General features: G+C 39.4%; 1 protein-coding gene across 3 annotated transcripts in view; it reads right to left on the bottom strand.

Moving 5' to 3' along the window:
• The window catches only part of tyw1 (tRNA-yW synthesizing protein 1 homolog (S. cerevisiae)), a 66,002-nt gene that overhangs the window by 32,378 nt on the left and 15,324 nt on the right, over positions 1–18,300 (bottom strand). For 2 of the 3 annotated variants that reach the window (XM_085130940.1, XM_085130939.1), the window contains 5 exons: positions 15,767–15,819; positions 15,534–15,652; positions 13,051–13,160; positions 5,930–6,107; positions 209–344 (listed from right to left, as the gene is read on the bottom strand). In XM_085130940.1, the coding sequence (XP_084987066.1) occupies positions 209–344; positions 5,930–6,107; positions 13,051–13,160; positions 15,534–15,652; positions 15,767–15,819 (596 nt within the window). Of the gene's footprint in view, positions 1–203; positions 345–5,929; positions 6,108–13,050; positions 13,161–15,533; positions 15,653–15,766; positions 15,820–18,300 lie in introns of all 3 variants that reach the window. The other variant, XM_085130941.1, reaches the window with a different exon arrangement.

The raw sequence follows: 18,300 nt of genomic DNA, 5'->3' as shown, positions 1-18,300 counted from the left end.
ATGTATGAATGTGTGAAAAACATTTTATTTACTTTTAATTTAGCGTCCCAATGGAAAGCAAGCACATTCTTTTTAGGGCTCAATACCATGTTATCGTAAAAGCCTGCAGATAATTTAATAATGCTAGTTTTTATCCAGTTGAATTTTACTGAGGAGTCAGATTCTTTATCAAACTGAACCCTGTCTTAGATCCTGGATGAAAGCTTACTTTTTCTCCCAGGGCCTTGAGGCTATCCAGGAAGCGTGGCCAGAAATCCTTGAAAAGTGGCCGGTCAATCTTCTTCAGACTGTCTTGGGTGCTGGCATCCACACTGACATACAACTGAGTAACTGGCACCAAACTCCTAAAAAGAATTTGGTTGAGAACAAAAGACAAGAATTATGTAGCTGCTGCAAAATTTAAGACGCATTTAAAACAAAAATTACATTCTCCTAAGAAAACACCGTTCTCTGATGCAGGCACTTATATCCTATTCAGACAACGTGATTGATTGCCAACTTGATTCAGTGACACAAGAACATCAAGTCAAATATTCATTGTTGTTAAAGGAAAGGTTTTCTTTCTTTTTCCATAGATAATCAATAAACAAGGAGAATACTGAGCTGGAGCTGAGAAAGAAACTGTAAAAATAAAGAGTACCTATTATAAATATCAAGTAAGAAAAAAAATTATTTGGGTGAAACTGAACTTTGGTCATATAAGTAATCAGAAAAGAGTAATAGAGCAGAAAGTACCACATGAAGAAAGTTTATAATACTGGTGAAAGAACAAAAAAAATAAAATAAAAAAATAAAGCAGAAAACAAAAACACATTTCCCCTTGTTAAAAGAGCAGTGGGATAGATTCTCCAACCCAAAGTGCAACAGCTCTGGCAGACAGGATAAATGGCTGATGCCTGATGTCCTTGCCTTTAACTTGCTCGATGACTATGTGATAAGTCTGTGACAGGCCAGTTAGCCACAATATTGGATATGTCAGTGTGTGTCGTGAAAACCGGTAAGTGGTTCTTGATAGAGAGGTCAATATCGTGTTCATTTCAAATGGCTCACGCAGCATTCATCCTTTACAGTCTAGACTGATAGAAAGTGGCAGCAGTGTTCTGTGTACTAAATGGGAACACATACAATATTGTTTTCTTTTTTAAAAAAGCAGCAGCATCTTCACTAAGAGTCTGTGTGGCTACAAAACCACTGAAAGATTAAAAGGCAATGATAAATTTAGTTTGTGCAGAAATGGTAACTTTCCTCTTCGGAATGAAGAATAACATAAAAATACAATAAAAATTTCTGTCTGCTGATCTAATCAAGAATTTAACAGATTTATTCAACACTCGTAGAATGGGCAATCGTGGCTCAAGAGTTGGCAGTTCGTCTTGTAATTGGAAGGTTGCTGGCTCGAGCCCCAGCTCCGACAGCCTCGGTCGTTGTGTCCTTGGGCAAGACACTTTACCCGTTGCCTACTGGTGGTGGTCAGAGGGCCCCGTGGCGCCAGTGTCCGGCTGCCTCACCTCTGTCAGTGCGCCCCAGGGCAGCTGTGGCTACAATGTAGCTTGCCATCACCAGTGTGTGAATGTGTGTGTGAATGGGTGGATGACTGAATGTAGTGTAAAGTGCTTTGGGGTCCTTAGGGACCAAGTAAAGCGCTATACAAACAGGGCATTTACCATTTACCAACACTCAATTGGAAAACGTATTTTTGAATAAAACATGTCTGCAAACAAAGTAACATTTGTGTTAGGTAACATTGTTAATAATACAACAGATGTGCACTTCAGCATGCTTTTTTGTAGCATGACAATGTTGCCCCGACAAAACTTTTGGTACTTCGTCTTACACTTCACATTACATATTGTATACAGTGGCTTGCAAAAGTATTCAGCCCGCTTGAACTTTTCCACATTTTGTCGCATTACAGGCACAAACATGAATCAATTTTATTGGAATTTCACGTGAAAGACCAACACAAAGTGGTGTACACGTGAGAAGTGGAACGAAAATCATACATGATACCAAACATTTTTTACAAATAAATAACTGAAAAGTGGGGTGTGCGTAATTATTCAGCCCCCTGAGTCAATACTTTGCTGCAATTACAGCTGCCAGTCTTTTAGGGTATGTCTCTACCAGCTTTGTACATCTAGAGACTGAAATTCTTGCCCATTCCTCTTTGCAAAACAGCTCCAGCTCAGTCAGATTAGATGGACAGCGTTTGTGAACAGCAGTTTTCAGATCTTGCCACAGATTCTCGATTGGATTTAGATCTGGACTATGACTGGGCCATTCTAACACATGGATATGTTTTGTTTGAAACCATCCCATTGTTGCCCTGGCTTTATGTTTTGGGTCGTTGTCCTGCTGGAAGGTGAACCTCCGCCCCAGTCTCAAGTCTTTTGCAGACTCCAAGAGGTTTTCTTCCAAGATTGCCCTGTATTTGGCTCCATCCATCTTCCCATCAACTCTGACCAGCTTCCCTGTCCCTGCTGAAGAGAAGCACACCCAGAGCATGATGCTGCCACCACCATATTTGACAGTGGGGATGGTGTGTTCAGAGTGATGTGCAGTGTTAGTTTTCCGCCACACATAGAGTTTTGCATTTTTTTTTTTTTTTTTTTTTTCCCCCCCGCCTGTCCCATTTGGTTCTTTAGCCGTCAGAATTGTTGTCTGAAGACCAACAAGGATACCCAGTGGATTTATTTTGCCAAATGGATCATCATGGCATTGCCGTATTGGTCCATTTGATCGACCTTTGTTTTTATTATTTATTTTATTTTCAGTTGTTACAGACGGGACAGACATGAGTGAGGGATAGGAAAGGGAGAAAGAAAGAGGAAGGAAAAGAAAAACAGAAGGGGAGAGGGACAGTGAGAAAGGGGGGAAGAAAAAATATCTCCGGGATCACCTGTTGAGAGAAAAAGAATAGAAAACAAGCAAAAAAACCAAAACAAAGCAATATACTATACACAACACCATCGCATTAATCTAGCTAAGTGTAAACAGCAGTAAATACTAAATATTGAATGTTGTTGTGCAGCACGCAGGACAGACAGCGCACAATGTGCTTTGAAGTAGCAGCCAAGAAAGGTGTGATTTAAGTCTACGAACAGTGAACACCCGTGTGCACACCTGTGTGGATCGGCGCGCTTGCATTCAAATGGTTTCCCCATGTAATGGTCTGCTAGAGGATGTAGAGAGCCATAGCCCTGTCCCCCAGGGCATGAAGCAGGCATGGAGGAGATCCAGGCCCCAGACATCCAGAGGCCCCAGAGTGCAAGAGCCCAAGGAGGACCACCGGAGGGGCATCTGAGCGCCCAGCCCCGGACACCAAGAACCAACAATGCACCGACCCCTGAGGGCATCAGTCACCGGCAGGGAGTGTGGTGAGGGGAGATAGGCCTCCACACTTTGGAGGGCCTGGGAGTTCCCAGAGAGGTGGAGTCCAAGACCCGACCTGACATATAGACACAGACAAACAGGCACACACAGACACAGACATGCATTCCCACCCTCATGCACACATATACAAACACTCAGCACTCACCCAACGTAGGGATAAACATAAATGGACATGTATACACAATCACACTCCCCAAACATACTCTATACCCCGGGTCCAGGTATCCTCGCCCCCAGAGGTGGAAACGGCACCCAGACCCAAGAGATGTTACCCTTCCCTCCGGGGTGGAGGCAAGCAGACCGCCCCAGGCTCCGCAGCAGCAGGGAGGCCAATCGGACAGCCAGCATCTCTTCCCAGCCCCCCCGCCCCGATGGCTAGCAGAGAACGGGGGTGTGTTAAGACCCCATACCTCCCTCCTCCCGCTCAAGTGTAGTGTTGCTGCGTGTTGCTCTAAAGTGTATTTAAAACAAGGGAGAGCATGGTGCTGCTGCCAGAGAGCAGCAGGTGTTAGCACGGCCCCTCCCGAGAACCCTCAATGTCTACATGGATTTAAAATTGAGAGGTGGGCACCGGCGCCAGAGGTAGGTTTTAATACACAGACCGTCTACTGGACGCCGTTAACGTGCCCACCCTCAAGGCCCGAGATATAATATATATATATATGTTTGTGTGTGTGTGTGTTATGAGAGTGTAAGTAATGTGGATGTCTAAGTTGTGAGATAAAATTGAGGCACAGGTGGCCAGAAGAGGACGGGGGGGGGGGGGGGGGGGGGGGAATGTCTCCCCTGCACCCCAAAGCCCTACCTGTGTGGGTGGGTGTGGTGGAGCGGGAAGAGGGAGGCAGCCGGGTATGGGGAGGAAAAGAAGGGAGGGGAGGGTGTCCCTCCCTAGGGCCAGCTCCCCCGCTGACCCCAATAGGCACCCCCGTCCTCTGGTATGAGTTTTGCATTTTGGCCAAAAAGTTCCATTTTGGTCTCATCTGACCAGAGCACCTTCTTCCACATGTTTGCTGTGTCCCCCACATGGCTTGTGGCAAACTGCAAACGGGACTTCTTATGGTTTTCTGTTAACAATGGCTTTCTTCTTGCCACTCTTCCATAAAGGCCAACTTTGTGCAGTGCACGACTAATAGTTGTCCTATGGACAGATTCCCCCACCTGAGCTGTAGATCTCTGCAGCTCGTCCAGAGTCACCATGGGCCTAGTGGCTGCATTTCTGATCAGTGCTCTCCTTGTTCGGCCTGTGAGTTTAGGTGGACGGCCTTGTCTTGGTAGGTTTACAGTTGTGCCATACTCCTTCCATTTCTGAATGATGGCTTGAACAGTGCTCCGTGGGATGTTCAAGGCTTGGGAAATCTTTTTGTAGCCTAAGCCTGCTTTAAATTTCTCAATAACTTTATCCCTGACCTGTCTGGTGTGTTCTTTGGACTTCATGGTGTTGTTGCTCCCAATATTCTCTTAGACAACCTCTGAGGCCGTCACAGAGCAGCTGTATTTGTACTGACATTAGATTACACACAGGTGCACTCTGTTTAGTCATTAGCACTCATCAGGCAACGTCTATGGGCAACTGACTGCACTCAGACCAAAGGGGGCTGAATAATTACGCACGCCCCACTTTTCAGTTATTTATTTGTAAAAAATGTTTGGAATCATGTATGATTTTCGTTCCACTTCTCACGTGTACACCACTTTGTATTGGTCTTTCACGTGGAATTCCAATAAAATTGATTCATGTTCGTGGCTGTAATGTGACAAAATGTGGGGAAGTTCAAGGGGGCCGAATACTTTTGCAAACCACTGTATATGGGTATAAGGAGAGGAAAAGAGAAAAAAAACACACTGAAGGGATGTCAGAAAACTACACAGTTATAGTGCTGTGTTGACAGAGTGCTGAGTAGAACCTGCAGTGCTGTGAATAATGACATTGTGAGGTTACTGAGTGTGACTCAGTAAGCACAGGAAGTGTGCTTACAGTCCTTCCTGAATCTAAGGCACATTTCACTTGCTACACTTAGTATCTAACAACTGTGTTTGTGGTGAAGCTGTAGTGAAAGAAACATAACTAAAAACAATCGAGACCTTGATTCTTATCGTGGTTAGGAATTTTTTAGTAGGGGAAAAATGGGTTTGGAATCTACAGTATGTCTTACGGATTAACTACAGAGACCTCACCTTCATAAGGAAAGTCAGAAAATAATATATCTTTACACACTCAGGCAAAGGTACCAACAATCAGCCATTATGGTTTAAATGTTTTTTTTTATATAATTATAGGAAAGCGTTCAAATTATCCCAGTACATGCATTTAAGGTTTTTAAAAATCCATCAATTTAATGAAGGTTAATTGAAATTATGTGCTGCTCAAAGCCATGAAAATGGATTATCTTACCCCCCTGCCCTCCCCCCCCCCACTGACTCTTTGATCTTCTTGTTAGGGTTAGGTAGATTATTAAAGTATGAAAACAGATCAAACTTATTTCAAGATTACTTTAATAGTAAGAACAAAAAGATCATGTAATCATTTTGCTTGTACCTGATTTCCTGGGGGAACTGCGCATTGGTTACCAAGAAACTGGAGATCTGATGGTGGTGGAGGAGGCGAATGAAGTTGTTGATTTCAGGATACATGATTGGTTCACCAACCAAGGACAGGGCGCAGTGCTTGACTGCTAGGCCCTCCTCATACCTGTCAGGCTTTACTCCAGGGACACCTAGCAGGAGAGACGTCAATGTCTGAGTAGATCATAGTTGTCAGACACAAAAAACAACTGTGTGAAGCAATAGACTGGGGTGAGGTTTTGAACTGAAGGCTGTTTTAGTGATTACCCATTGTAACAGGGCGGCCCTTAGCGGCTGGAAACACAGTGAGATGGACCAAGGCAAGTGTAGTGGGAACAAAAAGTATTTATTTTCTATACAGCTCTCCTTACAACAATTAACTCGTCGAGCTTCTTCACAGCACAATCAACCCCTCTAATGACAACTGGCAGCCTTAAATATGTTAAGCTGTCACAGACTAGCCCATTATTCCACTCTCAGGTAAATTATTAAATCCCAACCTTCCACCACAGTATACAATATATCAATTAGAATAAATAAATAAATACATAAATAAATTTCACATTTTCATATTAATAAATAGTTCACACTTTAATTTTACACCAAACCCAATATTATAAAACCCGGAAACCCCAAGCACAAAAAGATTCATCACACTCTCTTAACCCATGGTCTCTCCCGGAACCTTTAAATGGGGTCTGGACCCCCGGGGTAACATTTGCCCAAAAACCTTGAAGAGGACACAGGCAGGAAAAGTGAGTAATCATTATCTTACAAACACTTATTTGCACCACTTTTATTCCTAGATTTCACACACACATTTTCATTAGTGTTCCTTACTGGTAAACTTTAATCACAATCTCAATCACCATTCTTCTCTCCTCACAGACAACCACCACATTCCTTGATGAGGAGCAGCTGTGCAGGATCTGAAACAAGGCTACCAACTGATTTTAAAATTCCCAATAAATAGTCAAAAAAATAATTAAACTTCTTGTGTGCAAATTTTTACTGTGCAAATCCAAGTGCAATGCTAAATAAAGTGCTTGATAAGGTGCTTTTAATAAAGTGAAAGGTGTGCTCTAAAGTGCTATACAGATAATATAATATAATAAATAAATGTAGTAATTGAGTCCTCCTCCTTACACCCATAACCAAAGAGTCACAAGAAAGAGATGTGAAGATGAAAGAAACAGAAGAAGATGAACAAGAGAGATCTAGGGCTTGACACATCTTCATTTCAACTCTTGATCCTAGGCTCTTAAACAGTTAATCCATTTCCTTCAAAGTGCTGCATAACAGAAGATCCATAGAATAAACTGCAAAAAATAACCACAGTAATGGTTTTAAACATTCACCCAATAGACAGTTGCTCATTTGGTGTTTTGAGAGCATGGCGGAGAGCATTTTATAATAGATGGATCTAAAAACCTCCCATTCGTTTTCAGCTGTGTTGAGATCTCGAAGGACACAAACTAGGGATGCACCGATACCGATACTGGTATTGGGGCTGATACTGTAAAATATGTGTGTACTCATACTCGTAAAAGTTAACCGATACCATGAACCGATACTAACTTATTTCATTAGTCAGAGGGTGGATTGTCATTTCTGTTGTAGTTTTTTAGATTGGCCACTAGGGGGACATCCCGCGCTAAACAGGCACAGGGTTAGGCGAGTGAGACTGGCGGCTTCAGATAAAAAAGAAACTGGAGGCTGCTGTATAGGCTAAACAAAATGTCAGCAGTGTGGACCAGAACAGCCAACTTTAACTCAGGTTTAGGAAAAGCGATGAAAAATGTCAAGAGAAAATCCACTGGCAGTTAAAATAACAAAGGGTCTGACTCATTTTATTTATCTGGATGACCAGCCAATGCCAGTCGTGGAAAGCATAGGATTGAACCGTCTTCTCAGCATACTCGAGCCGCGATATGAAATTGGACACTCTGCAATAATTTAAAAGTTTATTTTATTCTCAAACCTAATTTGTATTTATTTTATTCCAAACAGAAGTGTTTATTTATTATTCTGAAAGCTCGAGACAGTGCCCAATAGTTCAGTGATATTTTGTTAAATTACAATGTGGATACTCCGCAATAATTTAACAGAAGTGCTTATTTTTCACTTGAAATTTTTTTTGTGGTCATTTTTATTACAATTTTATTTTTTATCGGCAGAGAATAAAATAAAACCTGTCTTCCAATTCATTGCATTTGTGTGTGTGGTAGAAGTATCGATTTTTGTACTCAGTATCGGCAAGTACTCAGATCCAAGTATCGGTATCGTATCAGTTTGAAAAAATTGGTATTGTTGCATCCCTAACACAAACCATGCTAAAATCTATATCCATCCACCTATTCATCTAAAATTGAAATAAGAATGTTGACGAATGAAATCAAAAACACTGAAAAGAGCAGGAGAGATAATGTGAAGTATGTAGGTATATGAATGATTTAATCAGGCTAAGTTTGCTTTTGGGATTCCAGCCTGGAAATGGTATAAAGTATTAAAAGCAGTATGACACTGCAGGAATTTGTAATAAAGGGAATAAACAAACATGAAAATGGTATCAGAGAATATTCAAAGGGTTTAATGTGATATTTCTCAAGCCAGAACAGAAGACATTTTTTAGACTAAATTCAGGAAATCTTACAGAAAATCTTGACATATGAATCATGAACATTTTTTTTAAATAACTCTGTAGCTAGTAATGCAGAGAGCAAAAAATAATCAGTATTTGTTGCTTTTAAACACTAATATGTGTGTCTACAAGATTCTTCAGCAGATTTAGGAACTCTTAGTTGCTTCTGTCTCTTCATGTAGCCCCAGATTGACTTGATGATGCTGACATCAGGTCTAGGGGGGTGGGGGGGGTGGGGGGCACCATCTGTTCTAGGACCTCTGGTTATTCTTGTTGCTGAGAATAGTTTTTAAGAGTCTGGCTGTATGTCTGGAGTCAATGTTATGACACTGCACAGTATCATATGCGAAATTCCGTTAAATTCTCACATAATTCTCTAATTATGTGGATCACTCAGATTATAAAAAGTATATATATAAAAATATATATAAAAAGTGGCATTAGCATTACAATTTAATTTGGTTATCTTTGCAGGCTTCTTTTCTGAGTTCAATTTGCATAAGAGTTGAGTATACTGAAGACTTTGTCATGATACTGTCCACTCAAATCAGTGCATCTGCAACTTTACATTATGAAAAGTGTACAGGTTAGTTCAGTATGCATGAATGAAGAAAGACATTTCATGTACTGAAAGTGCCATGCTGTTGTAGCAGGGAATGACATTACAAGATATTTAATTAATGTGCTGACTTGTCTGCCAAAGTAAACTTCACCAAGCTTCTGTGACATAAATAATTGTGTGAATTGTAACAAACTGCCTAGAGTGTAGAATTAAGTGGGACAGTTAGATAAATACTGAATACAGGATAGGTATCACTAATAGTTTGGGGTTCATAATGCTTGGTAATGAAAATGATTGAGATTAGATACTCGTTTGCAACAGTATCTATACGACAGTGCCCTCTTTGATTCCTGCAGTTGACACACAGCACTTGTAGATAGACAGTCACATAACCACTCCCCTCACTACTGGCTGAAGCAGTTGACATGAATTTTGAGAGGTCATCAAAGCTCCTATTTTAGAAACACTGAAGAATTAAACAATTGTCACAAATGTTAACTTGCCTGGAGCATACGTAAATGTTAGGCGCTTAATTATCATCAATTACCCAATAGCCACTAACCTAGCCTCAGGGGGGTCATAAGCTAGTAGACTATGCATCCCATAACTGGGATGGTTGCATCAGGAAGTGCATCTGGTATAAAACCTTTGACAAATCAAAGGTACTTTCAGAACAGCCTTTGTCAAACAGCCAAATAAGCTTCCTGTTAAGTCATCATTAAGGTAACAACTAGCAGCTATGCTCATCCATAACGTTATAATTAACAGTGTTAATTTATACTACTCCAATGGATTTATGAAAAAGCACCAACTATTAAAGGTTGGCAAAGAGTAGTGTTGGATCTAGTGCCATTGGAATATCTTACATGTATACTGCACTCAAAAACAGATCAATTCTTTAAGGTGTGGGAACCATACTTGAATTATGTGGAACCTGATGTTTCTAATATTATGTTACAAGGATTCTCTTGAGGGTTCAAACTGCAACGTACTACTGGGACCACAGGTATTGTACTGTATTGTATTCTCTCTTTATTTAATTATTTATTTTTTAGATGGAACTGAGCTGGTGTTCTGTGCTTAGTTATCAGTCTGTTTGTTTTTGTTTTGTTTATTTCTTTTTTGTTTTTGTTTTTTGTTTTTATTTATTTATTTGGTTCTGAATTGTACACTTTGTGTTATGTAATTATATACTATTTGTGAAAAAAAAAAACTAATAAAAATATATATATAAATAATAATAATAAAAAAAACAGTGTTAATTTAACAGCACAGAACAAATATTCGTGTCATGTAGAGGTTGAAGCTGAGAAGCCTACCAGGAACTAGACAGAAATTGTTGCAGCCTACCTTTCTATTTGATCAGCAATAAAGGTTTGGGGCAATGCAACCAGCAACAGCACTACCTCGGACAAGCTAAAATGTTGGTGTCTGTTTGGTTTTTTTTGGCACTATGTAAGGTAATCTTAAAATATCCCATTTACACACCTTATAGGTTTTTTGTTTTTTGTTTTTTTTTTCAAATGGTATTGAGTATTTTCCTGGGTACTGATATCAAGCTTGAGCATCTTTAGTATCGTGGCAATCCTAATGCGTGAAGAACACAGATTTATTCCTAGATGCAGTCATCAAGACAACATTACAAAGAATACAAACAAACTCAACAAGCAGATCCCAGGGTAATAAGCTAATGTTTATGCTTTTAAACTACAAGTAATAGCTTTCATTATAAATTGTGCCTGACATTAAAGTGCTACTTGATGAGACCTTTTATTCAGTAGCCCATCATGGAGTCAGAGCAGACACCAAGCTGCTTAATCACACTGAAGGTTTTGTGAGCCACTGTCTGGGGACTTCATTGTGCTAGAGAGAGTAAAATGTATCACTGTCAATTGTAAAAGAAGTTGAAGGCTGCATAACGTGGTCTTACAGTGCAACTGGAAAGAAGATTATGGATGATGATGACAATAGAAGCTTGTGCCTTGCTTTAGTATGCCTCTAATTAGAATTGCAAAGTTGAAAATATACGTTTTCTATCATTTTACTGTAATGTCTTTTGTGAGATATTGGGGGGGTTAACTCTAAGAGAAATATGAAGGCGGCATTCAGGACAACCATTGGTATGCTATTGTTCTTTTGCAACCACATCAAGAAAAAATTATTAGATTTTCTTTGATGATGTGCGTTATATATATCCTTAAACTAAGCTCTGAGAATCATATTAACTATAAAAAAGCCCCTTTGAAGAAGATACGTCTCAGAGGTTTTTTGCATTTGGTATTTATATCATTTCACGAGCACAATGTCTGCAGTGTTTTATAATGGGATCAGCAGCAGCTTTGAGGTTAGAGAGGCAGCTCTCTGACCATAAAGTTGCAGGATCAGGCCAGGCCTCAAGAATAATTGGCTGGACCGAGGTCCTACATGCCGGCCTAGCAATCATGTGAATATTTTATTTATTAGCCATATAACATCATATTACATAATGCAGGTAAGTGTATGGTGTCAGTACTGACTTGTACATGAGAATAATAGAAAATAAGATGAAGAGTTTAACTGGAAAGATGCTGGTTTGGGCTTGATGGGAATGGTCTCTGCAAGTGTGTTTATGCTAACTAGAGTCACAACAGGCTGTACGGACAGAGTAACATCCAGTGTTGAGCAGAATGCAGTTTGGAATGGAATAATGTAAGACTGTATTTCTATACCACAGCTGACACTCGAGAGCAAGAGTCCAAAAAACATTTGAAAACACTTTTGTCTTTAACAATATGGTAGTGAATTTATCCGCATTTCTTTGAGCTTCTCACAAAACAACAAAACAGATGCAAACACATTCTTAACTATTAATTATTCACAATTGTTTTTATCTATAAAAATAATAATAATAAAAACATTCATACATTTAGCTTCTCAAATTGTTATTTTATATCACTGTACATCAAATGGCCCACACATACATGAAAAACTTAAGACATCTTTTTGCTAGGCCTTTCCACTATATTTTAAATAATATATAACTGTTTAACACAGACAATATAACATATTCTTACATTTATGTGTAAGAACATTGCAGTATAAGCATTGTTTTATTCTTACAACTAATTAGGGAGTAACTTAGTCTGAACTCTAACCTAATTTTGCTGATTACCTTTAAATCCACACGAGGAACAAAATATTTCTGAATTAGTTTGCCTTACTTAACGTCTGATAAATTTGTCATGTTTTGACAACATTTCTGAAAACCTCAAAGAAAATCTGCTTGGGGCATACACACAGGATCAGTAAATTCTGTTTGGACTGAGCTTTGAGTGGCCAGCCAACCGTTCTCAGCCAAAGCTGGTAGCAGCCAGAGAAAAAGTCCCAAATGCCAGCAATAAGCAGTAGAAGCATAGTCCAGAAAACGGGAGTACAAATAGGTTTAAATCTTTGATTTCCAATTACTAACTTAGATACCTCAAATGTTGATAAGTTTTAAGAAAATAAAGAGTGGAGTTGTTACAAACAGGACTTTGAGGAGGTGGAAATCAAAGATTGCATGCACTGTGTGTCTGTGGATCTACGAATGAAAAGAGATTTATGAGCGAGGAAAGCAACAATGTGATGAAACAGCTCATCAGCCACACAGATCATCAGCACTTGCATGTGAACTTTACTTCATTAAGTTTAAAAGAATTCATAAGTTCGAAGCTGAAGACCTTAAGTGCAAAACAGGGCTTATTCTTGCACACTTTTTATGTGACTATGTTCATTTTAACAAAGAGAAAGACAACCTATGATGAACACTTTCCAGCATAAGCATAAGTAAACAGACAAATAGCCAGACAGACATTCAGAAAAAACATGCATGCTGTTGTTCATGTTTGCATGTGTCACCTGCTCAAAGCCTAACCTCTGAATTGTCGAATCATGTTCTGGTGCTTTTCCAGGGCATCCTCCAAGATTTTCTCTGCAGGATCCATTTTCCAGCGCCATTCAGTGCCGACAGGGTTGGTATGATGTCTGTTAGTGGAGCAAAAACATGAATAAATAGGAACTAACAGCAATCAAGATGTAACTGCTTCAGCAAGCACCAACCAAATGTAGCAATACAGCAAACTAAATATTAATCAAAGAGCAACCACTGTAGCCTTAGAGATGGTATTATCTTCTTTGGAGACATGCTTCTGGAGCATAAAAGGGAAAATGAACACTGCTTGTGGCTACAAATGGTAAACAATAAACTGTAAATATGGGCTCCAAACCAGCTTCAGTACAAACAGGACATAAGGACATTACACCTCATCGGTGGTATTACTCCATGGTAATTCTGATTTAGTCCAAGACTATTAGACCGTTTGTTTAACACAAACATCACTTAAAAAGTTAAAGACATATTTCACTAGAATAAAAGGAGCATTTAACGAGGTGCCAAATGCTAAGACTCAAGTTATTTACTCACAGATTGAAAGTGAATTATGTGGGCGTGTGTATTATCACCCTATAAAAACATATTAAGTGAAAGAATGCATGCTACTGTAAAAAAAGTGCTCTTCCTTTGGGTGTTAATAACACGTTCCAACTATCCAAGTGTGATGTCTACGTGCAACCAAATCCTGGGGCATCACAAATTTCTGTCAGATAAGTATGCACACTCTAACGTGACATATTCTGACGGCGTCCATGAAAATCTTGCTCCACCTGTTGCCACAAAGAGGTGGATGGTGGGGGCAGCAGGAACAAAGCAGCTGTGCCCCGAAATTGCTTATTTCCTGTCATCCCACATAGCTGTAGTAAGGGAGACGGGCAGATCTGTGTTGACAGGGCAGCAGTTCACCACAGCACATTCTGACAGCGACCTTTCAGTGCTCAACACAGTCGCCTTTTCAAATGAAACTTGAAGTTAGTAAAAGGCCCAATCTCTCACTAATGCCACGATGAATCAGTGTCCACATTTAGGCCTTGCAGCTATGCAGACCATTATCCATCTGCACATAAAACATGAACTTCTATGGAACAGCGAGATCATCAACAGTGACTGGACTAAACTCTAAATGGGTTTGGTTTAAAAAAACAACAACTACAAGTTAGTAATCAAACAGACTAAAACTAGTTAATATATAGCAAAAAAAAACCCCACTCCTAAAAACAGGAAAACACATGTTGGAGTTATACCTTATATACAGTTGTGTAGCAATGGACAGTTAAAGTGATGGGAATAGGGCTGTTCGATATAACGATATATATTGGATGAAACGTCTATCGTTTCATTTTACGCTATCGTTTGTTTTCGTGGTGTCGCAAAATAAACTGTTTAGGGCAATATTTTTTCATCGTTTTGATGGTCACTGTAGTGGCTATATTAATTTCTTAAAGTTCTCTCTTTCTCTTATATTTTATATAACCACACTACAGACGGACAAGTGACTGTTTTTATGCGTTGTCATTAGCAACAATGACGGTAACACCATCGAATGTGTCCGCTTGTTTATGTTCCACATAAACCTTTTCAAAATAAACTGAATCACATGAAAGAGCAGATTATTTACGGATGAGAAATAAAAACGAGCCGCCAGGTGCTAAAAAATAAACCTTAGACTCAAACGTTAGAACAGGCTTTTCCCCGCAGCACACCGTGTAATAAATACTCACAAAGAAAACGGCGGCCGTTACAACTTATGTCTAAAAATGTATCGTTTCATGCATCGGTTAAAACAGCGGTCCCCAACCCCCGGGCCTCGGACCGGTACCGGTCCGTGAGTCGTTTGGTACCGGGCCGCGAGAGTTGAGGCTCAGGTGTGAAGTGTATAGTTTTCAGGGTTTTTTATCGGTTTTCAGCGTTATTTTGTTATTGTTTTTATCGTTAACTCTGTTTTCCTGGGTCTTTTCACGTGTGTTATGAGTAAATCTTCTTTTTTTCGGTACCGGTACTAGTTTTATTTTCTTGTATTTATCCGCGACACCTTAAAGGCCGGTCCGTGAAAATATTGTCGGGCATAAACCGGTCTGTGACGCAAAAAAGGTTGGGGACCGCTGGGTTAAAACACTCGACTCCAGCTACATGACGCCCAGCTGGAAACACTTCCCGCAAGTCGAGCTGCCCGAGATTCACAGAATTTACAGAAAATGTTACATTTTTGTGATTTATATCGTTATTGAACGATAGAATTCTTATATCGGGATATGAGATTTTGGTCATATCGCACAGCCCTAGATGGGAAGCATAAAGCCTGTACCCAGAAGGACTAGCATCTTAATTAAATCACAGTATAAATAAGACATGTACTCTAGTAGAGTATTTATTTTGATAGGCTGAAAGATTAACTTTTATTTGGATCACTTAAGATTCTCCTTAATGATGGCAAACTAAAAGAGAAGAAGTTGAGAAGCACATACCTCCAGCAGAAGACACACTTGTTAGCACATGCGAGGCTGGGGGTAGTCTCCATGCACCGGTGGGACTCAATACCGTAGAAAGTGTGCTTGTAACAACCTCCCCTTCCTCTCAACATAGACTAAAATAAATAAATGAATTACAATTCATGCATTCAGTTTGTCAAAGCTTTGAAATTTGAGATAATTTAAAGGAAGTGGTTTAACGGTTTATTTAAAAGGGTTGATTTCGTTACCTTAGTCCATCGACAAAGCTTCACTCCTGAGTGACTCCCAATCAGTTTATATCCTTCACAATAAGGTAAAAACACAACATGTTATAAATACGGCATCAAATCAGTGAAACACTTCACAATGCAGAACTGCACAAGTCAAATTAAGCTGACAGAAACATGGACAATATACTTTTTATAGCTGTACTTCAGTAAAGCCTTTCAACATTCACAAAGTCAGATTTTTTAATGACCCCATGCTAACAGCCACTGAACATCTCCAGCAAAGTGTCTACTGGCTGCTTGAGGCCATGTCATTGGGAGAAAGGAGAGAATGTTTCAGATTCCCTTTTTGCACAAAAAGGTCTGTGAGGAAAGTGTTTCAAATGCCGTTGAGGTGGGCCTCTCTATCCCTTTTAACACCATGGCCTCAAACCACTATGAACAGCCGGATGTGGATTTCTCCTCATTCTCCCTCATTAAAAAAAAAAATAGAAAAGAAAAAAAAAAACCGTCCCGCTCTATAATATCTGTCAGATGGAATCCTTTTATCCTCATGACTTCACGGGTTCATGAAATCCCAGGAAAAAACACAAACAAAAAACATGATAGATTAAAGAAGAAGGGCTGCCTTTCCTTTTCAAAATCATTTAAAATAGCTTTCTAGTAAGTACAGCAGTACAAAGCCACACAAAGAATGTAGGCAGCAAGTTTAAAAAACAAAGCCTCCTATTTTGGAAGCTTGTGTGTGTTGTAGCTACTATTAAAACCTTCATGAAATATCTAAAACACAAAAACGCAGCAGGACATCTGTACCGGGGTGTGTTTGTGCTCCCACAGATCTCAGGTTTGATGCTAGATTAGTCAAATACAAAATGTTCCTCATCGAGGCTGTTTGTGGGTATATTTGCAGGAAAGGCTGAATGAATGAAATACACTTTTTTGATTTTTACACTTCAATGTAACAGCTTACCACTGAACAAGAATCATCTTTTCACAAGTAACAAAAAAACTGAGTGCAGGTCTACAAGACTCTGGACAACACAGTAGTGAACTGGACCTGCTTTTAGTGACTTTAACAAGAACAATGATAAGCTTTGTGTTTGTGTTATCTCCATGCACTGTATATAAAAGATGGACATGTCTTCTGAATATGAAAAATGAAGTGATGCCATGTGTGCAATGTCTCTCAGTTCTTCCAGTGAGAGCCTCCCCTCGCCATCATGTCAGGTTTAAAACACAAGATGACGATGATGAATATGCTCAATTCACATTAGACTTCACAAACCAACAGTTGATGTCACTGAGAATGTGTCCGTCTTTTTAATACACTCTATGATAACTGCACCATTTCAGAGAAACAGCATCGGAGAATATGAAAATTATAAACACAGTTTACACTCATGTGATACTCTGTCTTTCACTCTTGAGCTGCTTGAGGGGAATGAAAGGAGCAGGGAGACGATGGCCTAACTGCTCTTCCACCAAGTAATGAAAGAGACGACTGCCAATTTACATATTAGAGTGACAATTTAAGCACAAAGATACCACAGATATCACCCCCACAACAGGTTTCACACTCTTGACTTTGTGCTTTTCTTGTCTGAACCAAACAGGAAAGCTTTACCTGGTGTGTGGCACAAAGAAGAAGCCAAACTCTGTGTGTTGCACACTACCGGAACTAACTGAAAGTGACATTGGTAAGCCACTTTAATAATTAATAATAATTTAGTAATTAACCTGTACCTTTGAGTTATGACTTTCCCTGTCACTATTTTCTTGAAATAGGTTTCTCTTGAACCTCGCTGATGGAAAACTATTTTGCACACTGTGCAGCACTGTGTTAAAACTTTTTTGGACAATGCACAAGAGCAGTGTGTGACACTGGCATCCAATCCATGCCAGGAAAAGACTATACAGGAAACATATCCTTCCAAGGCTGAAAACCATGAAGACAATGCCAAAACTTTCATCCTTCCTTCTAAATAAAACAAACTGCCCTCCAGGACTAATTGTTGCCAACATAAACACCATGAAATAGGTCAACATTTGGTCAAATGAAGTGAAGTCCTGCGTTCAGTGTCCTATTTATAGAGTGTTGTGTAAGCTAACTGTGGGGGGTATTGGCTCAAAATGACTTCTGGCTTGTGTTTTAATAGTGGGATAGTAGAAGAGTAGAATAGTAAAATCCAGACCTAATGAGTAAAAAAAAAAAATCAGCACATGGTGCACAGTGGAAAAAATAGCAACAATATAAATAGCGATGGATTCACAGACCTTTCAAACTGAATATTTTGATGTTATTTCTACTAGATAATGTTAAACCTTAATACAACAGTCCAATTTTCAAATAGCCTGAGTTAAAACGGACACTAGTTATACATTCATATTAATATTTAGACATTTTAAGTTAACATTAGATTAAGATTTTAAGCTAATCTTTAGTCCTGAACTATCTTAAACAAGCAAGAACTGAAATGCTCTGCACCCACCCACAGTTTCCATGTTGAACCTTTAAATAACAGCTCATCAGCAAGGTTAAAACGTAATGAAATTTC

Source organism: Neolamprologus multifasciatus, chromosome 14, assembly GCF_963576455.1.
Source record: "Neolamprologus multifasciatus chromosome 14, fNeoMul1.2, whole genome shotgun sequence".
NCBI classification, from domain to species: Eukaryota; Metazoa; Chordata; class Actinopteri; order Cichliformes; family Cichlidae; genus Neolamprologus; species Neolamprologus multifasciatus.
The sequence above is the reverse complement of the archived record's forward strand: the minus strand, read 5'-3'. Positions and strand labels throughout refer to the sequence as shown.